The 19248-nt window shown below is 38.4% G+C and overlaps 1 protein-coding gene across 1 annotated transcript in view; it reads left to right on the top strand.

Annotated features, from left to right (window-relative positions):
• LOC106138895 (tau-tubulin kinase 1) overlaps positions 1-19248 on the top strand; it is a 68915-nt gene that overhangs the window by 29004 nt on the left and 20663 nt on the right. Inside the window, exons 6-17 of the mRNA XM_060952945.1 lie at positions 743-881; positions 1194-1344; positions 2347-2488; positions 3490-3562; positions 3881-4010; positions 6079-6218; positions 7586-7783; positions 11105-11182; positions 11777-11917; positions 15102-15176; positions 16601-16688; positions 17952-18041. Coding sequence (XP_060808928.1) covers positions 743-881; positions 1194-1344; positions 2347-2488; positions 3490-3562; positions 3881-4010; positions 6079-6218; positions 7586-7783; positions 11105-11182; positions 11777-11917; positions 15102-15176; positions 16601-16688; positions 17952-18041 — 1445 coding nt within the window. The remainder of the gene's footprint in view (positions 1-742; positions 882-1193; positions 1345-2346; positions 2489-3489; positions 3563-3880; positions 4011-6078; positions 6219-7585; positions 7784-11104; positions 11183-11776; positions 11918-15101; positions 15177-16600; positions 16689-17951; positions 18042-19248) is intronic.

Below are 19248 nucleotides of genomic sequence, written 5' to 3'. Positions count from 1 at the left end.
ACGGAGCCAACAGTCCCGAAAAGACTGAATGGCCACCATCAGCTGCTCGTCTTAATGATGGAATTGAGATCCAAATAGTGACAGGTTGCTAGCCCATCGCCTAAAAATATAGAATTACAAGTATGTGTCAGCCTATCCCTTAGTCGCCTTTTACGACAACCATGGGAAAGATATGGAGTGGTCCTATTCTTTTTTGTATTGGTGCCGGGAACCACACGGCACTTCTTTGAGGTGAGTACTGTACGTTTTATTTGACGGCCTCTGTGGCGCAGCGGTAGTGCGGTTGTCTGTGACACCGGAGGTTCCGGGATTGAATCCCGGTCAGGGCATGATGAGTAACGAACGTTCACAGATTGATCTGCGTCTTGCATGTTTATCTATACGTGATTATATATAATATTATAATACATATAATCACGTCTATATCCCTTGCGGGGTAGACAGAGCCAACAGTCTTGTAAAGACTGATAGGCCACGTTCAGCTATTTGACTTTAAGATAGAATTGAGATTTAAATAGTGACAGGTTGCTAGCCCATCGCCTAAAAGAAGAAGTTTATAAGCTTACACCTTAGTCGCCTTTTACGACATCCATGGGAGAGAGATGGAGTGGTCCAATCCTTTTTATATTGGTGCCGGGAACCACACATTGCATTTGACCTCATCTAAAACGTGTTTTTATTAGTAGGTATTTATTGGGCGTTTCAAAACAAGCACGAAATAGCTTCTCTCATTCTTCCGCAGATCCCGTACTCTACCAAACTTCGGCGGGCATCGATCCCGCTCGGCGTCCCGCTGCGACACCTCGCGGCGGCTCCACCACATCACCATGGCCACCGAGGATCTGCTGCAGCCAGGACACATCGTCAAGGAGAGATGGAAGGTAGGTGGATATTTGAAGACGTACCACTTGAATAAGAAGTTGAATTAATGGGGTCAGAAGTGGGATCTTAAAGCAAGAGTAAGATGTTGAATGCAATTTTTGGGGTAAGAAGTGGGATGCCGACGTTAGCGTCCGAAGTAGGTTTAAAAAGTCAGGGTCAGCAGTGGGATTCATTTTACATCCTATTTCTGAGTTTACCACTTCTGGCCAATATTGTTAAAGAGAGAGAAGTTTAAAGAATTTTGGCAAGAACCAATTTTAGACGAATGTACTTGACAATAAATGATTGATTGTTATAATTATCACCGATAGGTGGTAAAGAAAATCGGCGGCGGCGGTTTCGGCGAGATCTACGAGGGCATGGACCTGGTGACACAGGAGCAGGTGGCCCTGAAGGTGGAGTCCTCGCGGCAGCCCAAGCAGGTGCTCAAGATGGAGGTGGCCGTGCTGAAGAAGCTGCAAGGTCAGTGGGGTCTATAGCTAACAGAGTAATCTTTCTGGATTTCGATCCTGTCGAAACATCAGGAGAAGATGTCCATGTCCAGTGTAGGAAGTATAGTTATAAAGGTTAGTTATTCCCACAGAATAGACTGAATGGCCACGTTCAGCCATTTGGCTTAATGATAGAATTGAGATTCAAATAGTGACAGATTGCTAGCCTGTCGCCTAAAAAAGAATCCCAAGTTTGTAAGCCTATCCCTTAGTCGCCTTTTACGACATCCATGGGAAAGAGATGGAGTGGTCCTTTCAGTCTATTCAAGACTGTTGGCTCTGTCTATCCCGTAAGGGATATGTAAGACGTGATGATATGTATGTATGTATGTATTCCCACAGAAGATAGAAGGAGAAAAGAGGAGAGAGACAATCAGTTTTAAAATAACTATATTATTGACATAAAAATTAAGAACATGTAACAATGAAAATTATTTTTTGACATAAATCACTAATGGGCGTCTAGCAAGAAGGTTGCCTACATCCAGGGTCTTGGATTTAGATCCAGGTGCGGGGAAGGGAGGAAGTCGGCAAACTTAAGTTGGCAATCAGCAGGTCTTATTCCTTGAAGGGCTGATGGCCGATGGGGGTCATAAACTACTCAAGTGAAGAACATGTATCGTAAAATGGACCGTTGATGTGGTGAAGTCCGCGGGAAAACGTTGAATGGAGGTCGCCTTCGGCAAAACGAGGTGGAAGTAATTAGGTGGAGGCCGTTGTTCAGCACTGGACATCCTACGGCTGAAATGATGAATGTCCATACTAATATTATAAAGCTGAAGAGTTTGTTTGTTTGAACGCGCTTATCTCAAGAACTACTGGTGCGAATTGAAAAATACTTTTTGCGTTGAATAGACCATTTATTTTCGTACATACGTACATACATAAAATCACGCCTCTTTCCCGGAGGGGTAGGCAGAGACTACCTCTTTCCACTTGCCACTTTATTTTCGTATTCCATCTTTATTCGCAGGCAAAGAACACGTCTGCCGTTTCATAGGCTGCGGCCGCAATGCCCGCTTCAACTACGTGGTGATGCAGCTACAAGGGCGGAACCTCGCCGAGTTGAGGCGGGCACAGCCGAGAGGCGCCTTCTCACTCTCCACTACACTCAGGTAGGTCTCGAATTACCGAGAACACTACTCTCTAACTGAACAGAAATGACCCCCATCACTATCAAAAATGATCTCATCACTATCATAAATGACCCCATCACTATCATAAATGGCCCCATCACTATCACAACTGACCCTATCACTATCAAAAATGGTCCCATAACTATCAAAAATCTACGTGGTGATGCAACTACAAGGGCGGAACCTCGCCGAGTTGAGGCGGGCACAGCCGAGAGGCGCCTTCTCACTCTCCACTACACTCAGGTAGGTCTCGAATTACCGAGAACACTACTCTCTAACTGAACAGAAATGACCCCCATCACTATCAAAAATGATCTCATCACTATCATAAATGACCCCATCACTATCATAAATGGCCCCATCACTATCACAACTGACCCTATCACTATCAAAAATGGTCCCATAACTATCAAAAATCTACGTGGTGATGCAACTACAAGGGCGGAACCTCGCCGAGTTGAGGCGGGCACAGCCGAGAGGCGCCTTCTCACTCTCCACTACACTCAGGTAGGTCTCGAATTACCCAGGACACTACTCTCTAACAGAACAGAAATTACCTCCATCACTATCAAAAATTGTCACATCACTATCACAACTGACCCCATCACTATCAAAAATGGTCCCATCACTATCAAAAATGATGCCATCACTAATTTCTAAAATTAAAAGTTACAGCAGGTCCCAGGTTCGAGTACGTTTTTCAGATTGGCCTGGATCTTGGATGTTTATCTATATAAGTATTCACTATAAAATATAGTATCGTTGAGTTAGTATCTCGTAACACAAGTCTCGACCTTCGAGGTTCACTCAATCTGTGTAATTTGCCCCTTATAATTTATCAGTCAATAATTCATTTGGTCATTAACAAAGAAGTAAAAATATAAATGATAAGAATATATATGGTATAGGTAGGTATAATTACGTCAATATCCCTTGCGGAGTAGACAGAATATATATATGAGTTTATTTTTTTATTTCAGATTGGGACTACAAATACTCAAAGCCATAGACTCTATACACTCGGTCGGATTCCTGCACAGAGATATAAAACCTGTAAGTTGTCATACATACATATTATCACGTCTATATCCCTTGCGGGGTAGACAGAGCTAACAGTCTTAAAAAATGATATGCCACATTCAGCTGTTTGGCTTAACGATAGAATTGAGATTCAAATAGTGACAGGTTGCTAGCCCGTCGCCTAAAAGAAGAATCTAAAGTTTATAAACCTATCCCTTAGCCGCCTTTTACGACATCCATGGGAACAATATGGAGTGGTGGTGGGATAAAGACGTGATCATATGTATGTACAATAAAGTATTTACAAACAAACAGACAAACAAATAACGCGTGCCCCCTTTTGTTTTGCAGAGCAACTTCAGCATAGGCAGGCATCCGTCGAACAGCCGCAAGGTGTACATGCTGGACTTCGGGCTGGCGCGCCAGTACACCACCTCCAGCGGGCAGGTGCGCCCGCCGCGCACCGCCGCCGGCTTCCGCGGTGAGCGAGCGTGATGAACTGTCGCGGTGAAGAGTCGGTGAATTGGATATATCGCAGTGTCTAAATAGGCGGAGAATTGGATATGTCGCAGTGTGTAAAATAGGCGGAGAATTGGATATGTCGCAGTGTGTAAAATAGGCGGAGAATTGGAAATGTCGCAGTGTGTGAAATTGGTCGGAAAATTGAAAGTTGTTGTGTCTATAATAGGCGGAATATGGAAAAAATCGCGGTGTTTAAAAAGAACTAATAATTTAAAATATCGCAGTTTCTAAAATAGTCGGAAAATTGAAAGTTATTGTGTCTATAATAGGCGGAAAATAGAAAAAGTAGCAGTGTCTAAAATAGCACCACCTCCAGCGGGCAGGTGCGGCCGCCGCGCACCGCCGCCGGCTTCCACGGTGAGCGAGAGTGATGAATTGTCGTGGTGAAGAATCGGTGAATTGGATATGTCGCAGTGTGTAAAATAGGCGGAGAATTGGATATGTCGCAGTGTGTAAAATAGGCGGAGAATTGGATATGTCGCAGTGTGTAAAATAGGCGGAAAATTGAATGTTATTGTGTCTGTAATAGGCGGAATATGGAAATAATCGCGGTGTTTAAAAAAAAATCTAATAATTTTAAATGACGCAGTGTCTAAAATTGTCGTAAAATTTAAAAAGGCGCAATGTGTAAAATATTCGAAGAATTGTAAATGCCGCAGTGTCTATAATAGTCGGAAAATAGAAAAAGTAGCAGTGTCTAAAATAGCACCACCTTCAGCGGGCAGGTGCGGCCGCCGCGCACCGCCGCCGGCCTCCGCGGTGAGCGAGGGTGATGAACTGTCGCGGCCGCGATGAAGAGTCGGTGAATATGATATGTCGCAGTGTGTAAAATAGGCGGAGAATTGGATATGTCGCAGTGCGTAAAATAGGCGGAGAATTGGATATGTCGCAGTGTGTAAAATAGGCGGAGAATTGGAAATGTCGCAGTGTGTAAAATAGGCGGAGAATTGGAAATGTCGCAGTGTGTAAAATAGGCGGAGAATTGGATATGTCGCAGTGTGTAAAATAGGCGGAGAATTGGATATGTAGCAGTGTGTAAAATAGGCGGAGAATTGGATATGTCGCAGTGTGTAAAATAGTTGGAAAATGGAAAAAGTCGCAGTGTGTAAAATAGTCGAAGAATTGTAAATGTCGCAGTGTCTATAATAGTCTGAAAGTAGAAAAAGTATTTAGTGGTCGGAAAATTGAAAATGTCAGTGTCTAAAATAGTCGGAAAATTGAAAAAGTCGCAGTGTCTAAAATAGTCGGAAAATTGAAAAAGTAGCAGTAGGTATCTAAAATAGTCGTTAAATTAAAAATGTCGCATTATCTAAAATAGTCGGAGAATTGAAAATGTCGCAGTTTCTAAAATTAATTGCGAAATTACAGAAATAGTAGTGGTGACAAAAAAATTACGCAAAGTACCAGAAATATTGCACGTCCTCATCAATATGTAATTTAAAAAAAAAAAACAAATCAGACGAGTTATGAATTTGTGGATGAAGCGAAGGAAGTATGCAGAGATCGTGGCAAGTGAAAAGATGTAGTCTCTGCCTACCCCTCCGGGAAAAAGGCGTGATTTTTATGTATGTATGTATGTAAGTCAGACGATCAGTCGCAAAATGACAAAATCAGTAGCTCAATGTCGTAATAATGGGATGTTGGTAAATGCCATAAAAAGTTACAATGTATGTTTACATGCATACATATAATCATGTCTATATCCCTTGCATGGTAGACAGAGCCAACAGTCCTGAAGATAGAATTGAGATTCAAATAGTGACATAGGTTGCTAGATCGCATAAAATAATAGTTCTTTCTTTTCTTCTTTCTTTCTTTCTTTCTGAAAAATAAGGAATCCTACTAATATTATAAATGCGAAAGTCCGTGAGTATATAAATATTTATATATATTTTTATTATTTTTTTTTTATCAGAGTCCCCGCGGGAATGATTCCACGCGGACGATGTCGCGGGCGGCCACCTAGTGGTATATAAAGAAATCATTCATTAATATCAATTTATTCATAAAATACATTTCTTTCACAGGTACAGTACGTTACGCGTCCATCAACGCTCACAAAAACAAGGAGATGGGACGCCATGATGATTTATGGTCACTCTTCTACATGCTAGTGGAGTTTGTCAATGGTCAGCTACCGTGGAGGAAGATCAAGGACAAGGAGCAGGTAAGTGTCTCATGGTAAGCGCGTGTGACGTCTGACTAGCGAGAGATGGGTCACCGGTCTCTCTTCTACATGCTAATAAAGTTTGTCAATGGACAGCTTCCATGGAGGAAGATCAAGGACAAGGAGCAGGTAAGTGTCTCATGGTAAGCGCCTGTGACGTCTGACTAGCAAGAGATGGGTCGCCGGTCTCTCTTCTACATGCTAATGAAGTTTGTCAATGGGCAGTTACCATGGAGGAAGATCAAGGACAAGGAGCAGGTAAGAGTCTCATGGTAAGCGCTTGTGACGTCTGACTAGCGAGAGATGGGTCGCCGGTCTCTCTTCTACATGCTAATGAAGTTTGTCAATGGACAGCTTCCATGGAGGAAGATCAAGGACAAGGAACAGGTAAGAGTCTCATGGTAAGCGCTTGTGACGTCTGACTAGCAAGAGATGGGTCGCCGGTCTCTCTTCTACATGCTAATGAAGTTTGTCAATGGACAGCTTCCATGGAGGAAGATCAAGGACAAGGAACAGGTAAGAGTCTCATGGTAAGCGCTTGTGACGTCTGACTAGCAAGAGATGGGTCGCCGGTCTCTCTTCTACATGCTAGTCGAGTTTGTCAATGGTCAGCTACCGTGGAGGAAGATCAAAGACAAGGAACAGACCTTTTTAAAGATTTAATGTGCACCTCTTAAAAGATTTAATGTGCACCTCTAAAGATTTAATGTGCATCTTTTAAAGATTTAATGTGCACCTTTATAAAGATTTAATGTCCACATTAATAAAGATTTAATGTGCACTTTTATAAAGATTTAATGTCCACCTTTATAAAGATTTAATGTGCACCTTTATAAAGATTTAATGTCCACCTTTTTAAGGATTTAATGTCCACCTTTATAAAGATTTAATGTCCACCTTTTTAAAGATTTAATGTCCACCTTTATAAAATTTAAAGTGCACCTATATAAAGTGGTGCAGGAGTGGCCCCTGTGATGCGTAAGGCTAATTTAAATATATAGTTTTTGTACTAACATAATAATAAGCACTACTAACATATTATGAGTCTTTTGTTACTTAAATAAATAAATTCATTCATAAAGATTTATTGAGCACTTTTTAAAAGGTTTAAAATGCATACTTTTAAAGATTTAAAGTGCACCTCTTTATGGGTTAAAAAACAAACACCTCTTCATGGCTTTAAAAAACCACCTAACCCTCACTCCAGGTCGGTGTGATGAAGGAGAAATACGACCACCGCCTCCTCCTCAAGCACGTACCTTTATAAAGATTTAAAGTGTACCTTTATAAAGATTTTAAATGCTTACTTTTAAAGATTTAAAGTGCACCTCTTAATGGCTTTAACCACCACCCAACCCTCACTCCAGGTCGGCGTGATGAAGGAGAAATACGACCACCGGCTCCTCCTCAAGCACCTGCCCTCGGAGCTCCGCCAGTTCCTGGAGCACGTCCAGCAGCTGGAGTACGCTGACACGCCGGACTACACCATGCTGGCGTCACTGCTGGAGAGGTGCTGCAAGAGGCGCGGTATACGCGACTGTGATCCGTACGACTGGGAGAAGGATGTGAGTTTCGATATGTGTTTAAGTGTTCTTTTACAGATGGTTTAGTCTCTTTCATGGGGATTAGTGTCACGTTCGTGAGGACTAGTGTCTCTTTTGTGGGGATTGTCTTTTAGATGGTTTAGTCTCTTTCATGGGTACGCCGGACTACAGCATGCTGGCGTCACTGCTGGAGAGGTGCTGCAAGAGGCGCGGTATACGCGACTGTGACGCCTACGACTGGGAGAAGGATGTGAGTTTCAATATGTGTTTTGAGAGTTCTTTTTCAGATGGTTTAGTCTCTTTCATGGGGTTAGTGTCTGTTTCATGAGGACTATTGTCTCTTTTATGGGGATGATTGTTTTCAGATGGTTTAGTCTCTTTCGTGGGGATTAGTGTCACGTTCGTGAGGACCAGTGTCTCTTTTATAGGGATTATTGTCTTTTAGATGGTTTAGTCTCTTTCATGGATACGCCGGACTACAGCATGCTGGCGTCACTGCTGGAGAGGTGCTGCAAGAGGCGCGGTATACGCGACTGTGACCCCTACGACTGGGAGAAGGATGTGAGTTTCAATATGTGTTTTGAGAGTTCTTTTTCAGATGGTTTAGTCTCTTTCATGGGGTTAGTGTCTGTTTCATGAGGACTATTGTCTCTTTTATGGGGATGATTGTTTTCAGATGGTTTAGTCTCTTTCGTGGGGATTAGTGTCACGTTCGTGAGGACCAGTGTCTCTTTTATAGGGATTATTGTCTTTTAGATGGTTTAGTCTCTTTCATGGATACGCCGGACTACACCATGCTGGCGTCACTGCTGGAGAGGTGCTGCAAGAGGCGCGGTATACGCGACTGTGACCCGTACGACTGGGAGAAGGATGTGAGTTTGAATATGTGTTTTGAGGGTTCTTTTTCAGATGGTTTAGTCTCGTTCATGGTTAGTGTCTGTTTCATGAGGACTAGTGTCTCTTTTGTGGGGATTGTCTTTCAGATGGTTTAGTCTCTTTCATGGGGTTAGTGTCTCTTTCATGAGGACTATTGTCTCTTTTATGGGGATAATTGTCTTTCAGATGGTTAAGTCTCTTACATAGGGATTAGTGTCTCTTTCATAGGGATAAGTGCGTCTTTCATGGGTTTAATTGTCTTTCAGATGGTTAAGTCTTTCATGGGGATAATTGTTTTACAGATTAAGTGTCTTTCAGATGGGGGCAAGTGTCTTACAAGAGGGGGACGGACGTAAGTGTCTTTCAGTAGATTAGTGTCTTTTTGAAAGTGATAGACGATATTGAGTCGGAAATGGCATTTATACTCCAATCCGTAGAAACTTATAGCGCGATGTAAAATCTTCGCTGCCATTGGTTGATGGTATAGCGTTCTGCGCGGTGATTGGCTGATGGCGTGTGACGTTAGAGATGTCGCCACTGGGCTGTGGCTTTTTTTTTACACATAATTTTAGAAGATTAAGAAACGTCGCTATGCAAACCTATTGATCAATGTTTTTGTAAGAATTCGTATTATTTAGATGACCATTGATATATTATATTTTCTTTAATGCATAAATTAATATATACGGGACAAATTACACATATTGAGTTTGGCTTAAAGTAAGTTCGAACTTATTTTAAAAGAACAATACAACTTATTATATTTTTATAGATAAATATCTTAATATATTAAAATTCGTTTCTCGTCATGCCGTAGAAGGGATTCGAACCCGGGACCTATAGCTGTGCGCCAGAGGCCGTCAAAAAAGGTTTTATATATCTATAAAAAATATATATTTTTCTATATCTTATAGGAGAACAAACGTGGAAAATACAATACTATATGACTTGAAATTTTGAGTCGAAGCTCAAACTTGTATGAAACACAGCGTGATTCGACGGATTTTTTATGTAAGACATGTAAAAAAAATGTTTTTTTTTTTTATTGTGATGGTAGAAGACTTACTCTGTCAAATTAGCTTAATTGTATTCACTAAAAATAGGTCAAATTTTATACTGGACTAACTTTGCCTGCATGATGCCCTTATGTCCTTCTACGCAGTCCACACTATACCTATACAAAAATGGCTAACTGGAAGAGATCCCTAAATGGGATAAGTCCACCTTTGTATATTTTGTCTGACAAATTCTTAAAAAGTCTAATAAAGTTGAGATTTTCCCTTAAGTTGAGGAGATGGGCTAGCTGGTTACTATTTGAATCTCAATACCATCATTGGCATACCACGTAAGTTTACTTTTCAGTCATTTCGAGATTGTTGGCCCTATCTACCCCGCAAGGATTATAAAGACTATTTGTATGTTTTTATAGTGAAGAATTCTATAAGGTCCCTTAAGTTAATGAAAGTTTTATTTTTAAATGTAAGCTACATTTGACAGAGTATAAATACAAAAATAACTATGTATGTATATGTAGTTTATAATAATTGTTATTTTTTTTTTGTTATTAACGGGTATAATATTATTTCAGGCTTATATATTCTAATGTTACGATCGGAACAACGTTATTTATTCTTTGGTGAGAGTTTGTGTTATTTTTTTTTTCATGATGTATAATAAAAATCATAGACTTGGGTTGTAAAAATCATGGTGGTTTTATTGTCTTTGTTGGTTTAAGGGTGGAAGGTGTGTTTTATTTTTTGTCCGTCCTGTTTTGTTTTTGTGTTTTATTTTTTCCGACATTTTTAATTTCTTTATTTCGTGCGATATTGTTAATTTTGACACATGCTATATTGTAAGTAAAGTGACCTTAAAATTTTTCGATGTCTCCGTAAATTATAAAGACAAGGTGGGGTACAAGAAACGCCTTATTTTATCTCTTTCTAATAAAGCCAATTATGAAGAGACGAAAACATAAAATAAGGTAATTTTCTGTTTATTTAGATTTTTTAAAATTTGACTTCCACTTTATGTTAAATTACTCAGTGGAACCGGTATTGTATGACTTAGAAATAATAGGGAAAAGATTTGTTTAATTTAAAAAAAATACATATGTTCTTCATAAAAAGTTGGTTCCGATTTTGATGCGGTTTACAGAAAAGCGTTTGTCACACTTAGGGAAAGGTTTTGGAAAGTTAACCGATTTCAAAAAAGGAGGGTATCGATTGGAGGCGGTTTTCTTTTTAAAAAAGTTTTGTAACGTTATTACATGTACATGCTAACATTGCGAATTGTATTATATTGTATTATACTACGTGTGCATAATGTCAGTATATCATATATATAGTTTTATATGTATATCATATCCTGACTCAAAATTAAATGTGTATATGTAATGTATACATGTAATCTGTTAGTGTTCCTATGATAAATAAAAAAAAATTTAAATAAAATTGTTTTTTTTTCCAGACGGTGGTATCACGCACGCGAGCCTCTGTACACCCCGTGCCTGAGCACGCGTTACCTACAGACACACAGCCGGACAATGTGAGTTTGTTTATATATATACATACATACTTAAAATCACGCCTCTTTCCCGGAGGGGTAGGCAGAGACTACCTCTATATATGTATATATATTACGACATCTCTTTCCCATAGTTGTCGTAATATACATACATACATACATACATACGTAATTATATATAAATATAAATATATATATATTTATATTTATAGTGCCGGGAACTTTGGCTGAAGAATTGAAATTTTTTGTCAAAGTACTCACATACACTATACAATAATTTGTATTTTTTATGTATTTAGTAAATTTGTGTAACTTTTTAAAGTAACTCTTATTAGAAAGTTGACTTATGTAGTTTTGTTATAATTGTAGAATTTGATCAGTTTAACAGTTAAAATAATAATTATCACAGCGTGTAATGTATTTATTCCGCAATTAGGCGAGACGTGCTATATTTTCGGTCAAGCTTCATCTTAATGATGATGATGAATAATGGCGATGTAACTATTTAAAAAAAAGTCAAGATGAAGATGTGATTACTGTAATTTTTTATCAATGGCCGTTTGAGAAGACAGAAGCGTCGCCATAAAAAAAGTGAGAACCTATCTTTAACTGCAGAGTCGTCGTCGTCTCGACACCGAAATCGGTACAGCAGCTGTCGCAGAGACGGCGCCAACGCCCGTCACTGTAACCACGGAATTGAGGAGAACGGCGCGGACGCAACCTGTCTCGCCGAGACACGTGATGCTTAACGGATGTGTAAGTTGTTTTCGTCGGGTGTGATATGTGAGCGGTGGCTCAGATGGGGAACGCGCGGTTTTTGTAATTGAAATAATATGTGATCGGACGAGAATTGACGTGGTTTCAAATCTTGGTGGGAATTAAATAGGTAAGTTTGTTTGTATAAACTCTTCATTGCACATAAAAGTTATGTAACAAAAAATTTGAAACAGTCTTTAAAGTCTAAAATAGGATTAAGACGAATATGTAAGTAGTATTTTGATTTGATTTAAAATTGTTATTACTCCTGGCGTTAGTAATGTACAAATTGTATTGTATTAATTGAAGTAGAAAAAAATTACAATCAAAATCCGTGGTATAAAAAAAAACACTAAAGTTTGAGTTGAATGTATGAAAAATAACCAACTCCAACTTTAAAGACCCTAAAGCATACGGCAGTAGTTTTACGTATAATATGGTAAATAAGTGATGGCCATCCGCAACGGATGTGTAAGAAGTTTTCGTCAAGTATGAGAAGTGAGCGATGGCTCAGCTGGAGAACGCGCGGAGTTTGTTAGAAAGCTAACATGATCTCGGCGCAAAATGGCGTGGTTTCGAATCTAGATGGGGGGAGAGAGAGAAGAGTAGTTAAATTAGTTTAATGTAATGTAAACTTTATAACATTGTTTTACTTAGTAGAATATGTTAAGTATGTAGAGAGTATGTTAAAAAAAATAATAGTTTAAAAAAAACTAAAAAACTACGCTTTAATTGCTAATCAAACTAAAAAATAGAAAATAAAAATTAATGACAAAGGAATTCAGTAGTAGCAAGTCGAACAATCAGTTATAGTCAGTTGTAGTAGTAATTACCTCGGATTAAAATTATAACAAAATTAAATTTATTAACAAAACAATTTAAATCTGAGTAAAAAGCGTGGGGTGCCTGATGTAGTAAATATTAAAATCATTCTATTAGCATATATTTATGACAAGAGAGTTATGAAAATGAAGTAAAATGCACCCCACGCTTTTTACTCCGATTTAAATTGTTTTGTTAATAAATTTAATTTTGTTATAATTTTAATCCGAGGTAATTACTACTACAACTGACTATAACTGATTGTTCGACTTGCTACTACTGAATTCCTTTGTCATTAATTTTTATTTTCTATTTTTTAGTTTGATTAGCAATTAAAGCGTAGTTTTTTAGTTTTTTTTAAACTATTATTTATTTTCTATTTTTTAGTTCGATTAGCAATAAAACGGGTAGTTTTTTAGTTTTTTTATACAATTATTTTTTGGAAGTACACTTCTAGTACCTATAACTATCTTACTAGAAAAGACTTTTGCAACCATGCGCCCATCGCCGGCGGTTTTCACAACTAACTTTCTTAAAGTTATATGTGGCCTGATTGGATAAAATCTCATTATATTCTCATCATCATGATTCTTTTTTAGGCGATGGGCTAGCAACCTGTCACTATTTGAATCTCAATTCTATCTTAAAGCCAAATAGCTGAACGTGGCCTATCAGTCTTTACAAGACTGTTGGCTCTGTCTACCCCGCAAGGGATATAGACGTGATTATATGTATGTATGATGATTGTTAAACCCAGTTGAAAAGAATTTTATAGTGATAAATCACTGTTAATAATATTTTTGACTATCCAGCAAACATAATAATTTTCGATTGTGGCCTTGCCAGCAATCAAACCACAAGATTAAGAGGCAGATTGATACAGGAACAAAAATATTTCAAACATACCTCCACTGCCTTTACAACCAGGAACGCAACAAAGTTTATCTGAAGACATCGTGGCACTTTTGTTGTAAAATCTGTCTTTCACAAAAACAAACACAAACTTGGGACTCCTATCTCAAATAATAAGATACTTTTTACAGGAGTCCTATCTCAAAATATCTGCACAACACAGTAAACACAGTCAGAGTCCAATCTCAGATGATAAAATCACACGAATATCCGGAAGAACAAAGCTCGACTCAACGGAAGATTCCAAACTCCAAATAACGACAAGTTATCAGCACAAAACAAAGTGCAAATAGGTAAATACACAGGCACCGGTAAAAAACAACAGAAAGAAAGTTTACAGGTGTTCGAATCGAATTCAATCAAAACTTACTGCAAAACTTATTTGACATAAAAAACTGTCACTCATTTTCCAAACGAGTATTACAGTGTTGCTATTATAAATAGGCAAAAGATACCTAATGTTAATTCAAGAATTGCATTAATATGTTAAATACGTATTAAATATCGCAAAGTTCTGTAGGTAGTAACTTTATTCTTGTATTTTTGTAAATTTAGTTGTTCATTTTTCATTTATTACTTTTGTTTTATTACTTATATATTTTTTATTGTTTTAAAATATTCTACTAATTCTACTATGGTTTCTAATGGTAATTCTAAATGGAGCAATGCGATGAAATAAAGAAGCCTCAGGTTAATAGTAACATTATATGGAAATATATTACATCTCTTTTTGACTCATTATATGTCAGAACTTCTTGGTTTCTGTATGGAGATTACTGGCACTGGTGCTATCTCTGTCTCTCTTACTCTCATACGAAGGATCTAAAAATGAATTTATTAATCCTGGCAGTTTTAATAAGGATAATGAGAAACTCTTATCAAAATATTGCATTGTCATCGGTCCTTGATACGTGTGCAAAGTTCCAAGTTGATCAGACGTTTAGAAATCAGTGAAAATTAAGCTCAAAGATTCCGTTACATACATACATACATACATACAACCCAAGCTAATAAAAGCGTAGTAATGAAATTAAAAAATAATAGTTTGAAAAAATATGATTATATATTTACGTAATTTTAGATTAAAATTAACAGTTGCGGTATCAATTGTTGAAATAAAATTTAGATAAATTGGCAACACTAAAACAAACCACACAGTCTTAAAAATAGCATTCCAATTACAGAATTACCACTTCAATAAGTTACACCAAATGTGTACCTGCGCAAAAGTACGATTTGCGTACGGCGCGAAAATATTTGAGCCAATCAGAGCGCGTCATTTGATCACGTCTACAAATATCCCTCGCGGGGTAGACAGAGTCAACAGTGTCGTAAAACTGATACACTAAAAAATAAAATACTTATACATAGATTTGTACATAATTATGAAAGATTTTTTTATACCTCAGTGTGTATTAAACAGAAATTGATGACGTTTTAACTGTTACAGTCGATAGCGGACAAGCAGGAGAAGGAAACGGAAGTGAGAACGACGCCAGCGCCATCCCCCGACAGACATGTGAAGGTATTTTAACATACATATGATTTTTTCTTTTTGGTGTAATACTTCCTCCTGCCTTTTGGTCCCGGTTGCATCCTCACCGCTCTGGAGAGGAGCACGGGGTGTGCCTTTGACCATGGATCCTGGATTGGGTGAGTCAGGTTTTTACACGAAGCGACTCCCGTCTGACCTCCGCGACCTTTGCAGGGGAACCTAACCCGTGTTGGATCGATCATGGTTGCACATCCAGTTGCCTGAATGTGCTGGTTTCTTCGCCATGTTTTCCGTCGTAAGAGCGTCGGTTAGCATTTAAACTAATGTGCATAAAGTAGTATGTATGTATTTACTAAAATAGTAGATATAGAGGTGAATTTATGTATGTATAAATGTGCTTTTTTATCAATATATTAAATATTAAATCGAATGTGACTATCGATAGATTAATTAAGTAAATAATAAATATACCTATACGGGACAAGTTACACAGATTGAGTTAGCCTCGAAGTAAGTTCGAGACTTGTGTTACGAAATACTAACTCAACGGTACTATATTTTATAATATAAATAAACATCCAAGACCCAGGCCAATCACAGAAAGTTCGTTTCTCATCATGGCCTGGCCGGGATTCGAACCCGGGACCTCCGGTGTCACAGACAAACTCACTACCGCTGCGCCACAGAGGCCGACACAGATTGAATCGAATGTGTGTGTATATCTAATATACATATATGTTCAAAGAAGTTTGAAATGTTATACAAACTCCTTGTTATGTTCTTGTTTATCTGTGGTGCGGCGTCCCATGCGCGCGCATCTTTCAAAAATACATGGCATTCGTGTCCTAGCTTGGTCCTGTGGTTTTATTGCATGATTATTTATAAATACATATGATACATTGACAGCCTCTGTGGCGCAGCGGTAGTGCGCTTGTCTGTGTTACCGGAGGTCCCGGGTTCGAATCCCGGCCAGGGCATGATGAGAAACGAACTTTCTCTGATTGGCCTGGGTCTTGGATGTTTATCTATATAAGTATTTATTATAAAATATAGTATCGTTCAGTTAGTATCTCGTAACACAAGTCTCGAACTTACTTCGAGGCTAACTCAATCTGTGTAATTCGTCCCCTATATATTAAAAAAAAAACATACATACATACATATGGTCACGTCTATATCCTTTGCGGGGTAGACAGAGCCAACAGTCTTGAAAAGACTGAATGGCCACGTTCAGCTATTTCACTTAATGATATAATTGAGGTTTAAATAGTGACAGGTTGTTAACCCATCGCCTAAAAAAGAATCCCAAGTTTGTGAGCCTATCCCTTAGTCGCCCTTTACGATATCCATGGGAAAGAGATGGAGTGGTTCTATTTTTTTTTTTTGTATTTGTGCCGTGAACCACACGGCACTTATTATTAATAAATATCTATAAATATAATATAATTTAACAGGAAACGAGCACGTCTGCCATGACGGGCACCACGAGCCGCCCGGAGAGGCAGAGCGTGCCGCCCTGCAAGCCCAGGGCTCCGGCGCCCGGTGAGTGCTTACATACATATACATACATATATGTACATACATACATGTACATACATACGTGTACATACATACATACATGTGCATACATGCATACATACATACATGTGCATACATACATGTACATACATACATGAACATACATACATACATGTACATACATACATGCACATACATACATAAAATCACGCCTCTTTCCCGGAGATGGGCAGAGACTACATCTTTCCACTTGCCACGATCTCTGCACACTTCCTTCGCTTCATCCACATTCATAACTCTTCATGCAAGCTCGGCGGTTTCGGGTACTCTTGACCTGACACTTATGGTATGACATAATAGAATAGAATAGATTTATTTTCGAAATTGGATACAAGGTATCACTTATTGACGTCACATCACTTAAATCTAATTATAAATACTACCGCTTCCAAAACACATGTAGTTCCCACACGGCACCAATAATTAAAAAAAGAATAGGATCATTTCATCTCTTTCCAAGAGATGTCGTAAAAGGCGACTAACTAATATTGTATGTTATGTTATATTATGTATAATTGGGATTGCTATTTTAGTCGATGGGCTAGCGACCTGCCACTATTTGAATCTCAATTCTATCATTACGCCACACAGTTGAACGTGGCCTATCAGTCTTTTCAAGACTGTCAGCTCTGTCTACCCCGCAAGGGATATAGGCGTGACTATATGTATGTATGTATTTGACGGCCTCTGTGGCGCAGCGGTAGTACGCTTGTCTGTGACACCGGAGGTCCCGGGTTCGAATCCCGGCCAGTAGATGATGAGAAAAGAACTTTTTCAGATTGGTCTGGGTCTTGGATGTTTATCTATATAAGTATTTATTATAAAATATAGTATCGTTGAGTTAGTATCTCGTAACACAAGTCTCGAACTTACTCCGAGGCTGACTCAATCTGTGTAATTTGTCCCGTATATATTTACTTTTTATTTATTTTTTTCATTGGTGCCGTGTGGTTCCCGGCACCAATGAAAAAAAGAATAGGACCACTCCATCTCTCTCCCATGGATGTCGTAAAAGGCGACTAAGGGATAGGCTTACAAACTTGTGATTCTTCTTTTAGGCGATGGGCTGGCAACCTGTCACTATTTGAACCTAAATTCTATCATTAACCCCAATAGCTGAACGTGGCTATTCAGTCTTTTCAAGACTGTTGGCTCTGTCTACCCCGCAAGGGATATAGACGTGACCATATGTATGTATGTAGGTATATATATTTATATATGTATCAGGTGGCGGTCCAACATTAGCCCGGCTTCGGGTGGTCACGGCTCCACCAACGTGCGTACAAGATTTGGCTTCAACATCGCCGGCAACGCCCGGTAATTATAATATATCCTACTACTATTATAAAGGCGAAAGTTTGTATGGATGTTTGTTACTCTTTCACGCAAAAACTACTGAACCGATTACCATGAAATTTGGTATGTAGGTAGCTGAAGACCCAGAATAACACATAGGCTACTTTTTATCCCAGAGTTCCCGCGGGATTGATAGGGTTTCCATGCGGACGAAGTCGCGGGCGGCCTCTAGTATAATATAATATAAATAATATTCTCCCTCTTCCTGAAGGCTTCAGGACGGGAATTCGACAAGAAACCGACTCAGAGGTCGAGAAAATAAAACAAATTTTATAAATAATATAATAAAAATAAATAAATAAACATATATATATATATATATATATATATATGTTTATTTATTATTATTATTTATATTATTATTTATAAAGTGGGAAAAGGTAACGACGAAGAAAAAGAATAAATAAATAAACATATATATATATATATATATATAAGAAAAAGAATAAATAAATAAACATATATATATATATATATATATATATGTTTATTTATTTATTCTTCTTCTTCGTCGTTACCTTTTCCCACTTTCTACGCGGGGTCGGCACAGTATGTTAGTTTGTTTCCAATTACTTCTGTCAATTGCCATATCACTGGTCACTCCCTTTCTCCTCGTACCATCCTTTACGCCGTCCGTTCATCTCATTTTCGGTAACATGACCTGACCTTTTAGTAACATGACCTGACCTTTTAGTAACATGACCTGACCTTTTAGTAACATGACCTGACCTTTCAGTAACATGACCTGACCTTTTAGTAACATGACCTGACCTTTTAGTAACATGACCTGCCTCTCTTCTCGTGATGTGTCCGTACCAACCCAGCTTATTACCATTCATCATTTTCATTTATTGGCGCTACTTTCATACTTCCTCTTGCATACTCACTAGCTGTGCCCGCGAATTCGTCCGCGTGGAATAGTTATTTTTGGCATCTTTGAAGCTCTCAAGGATGAATAATTTTCCACGTTTTTTTTTACATTTTCCATTATTTCTTCGCTTCTAATAGTTGAAGCGTGATGTTATTTAGCCTTAAGATTTCCTCGATAAATGGTCTATTCAACGTAAAAAGAATTTTTCAATTCGCACCAGTACTTCCTGAGATAAGCGCGTTCAAACAAACGAACAAACATACTCTTCAGCTTTATAATATTAGTATAGATTCTTCG

The sequence above is a fragment of the Amyelois transitella genome, chromosome 30 (assembly GCF_032362555.1).
Source record: "Amyelois transitella isolate CPQ chromosome 30, ilAmyTran1.1, whole genome shotgun sequence".
NCBI classification, from domain to species: Eukaryota; Metazoa; Arthropoda; class Insecta; order Lepidoptera; family Pyralidae; genus Amyelois; species Amyelois transitella.
The sequence above is the reverse complement of the archived record's forward strand: the minus strand, read 5'-3'. Positions and strand labels throughout refer to the sequence as shown.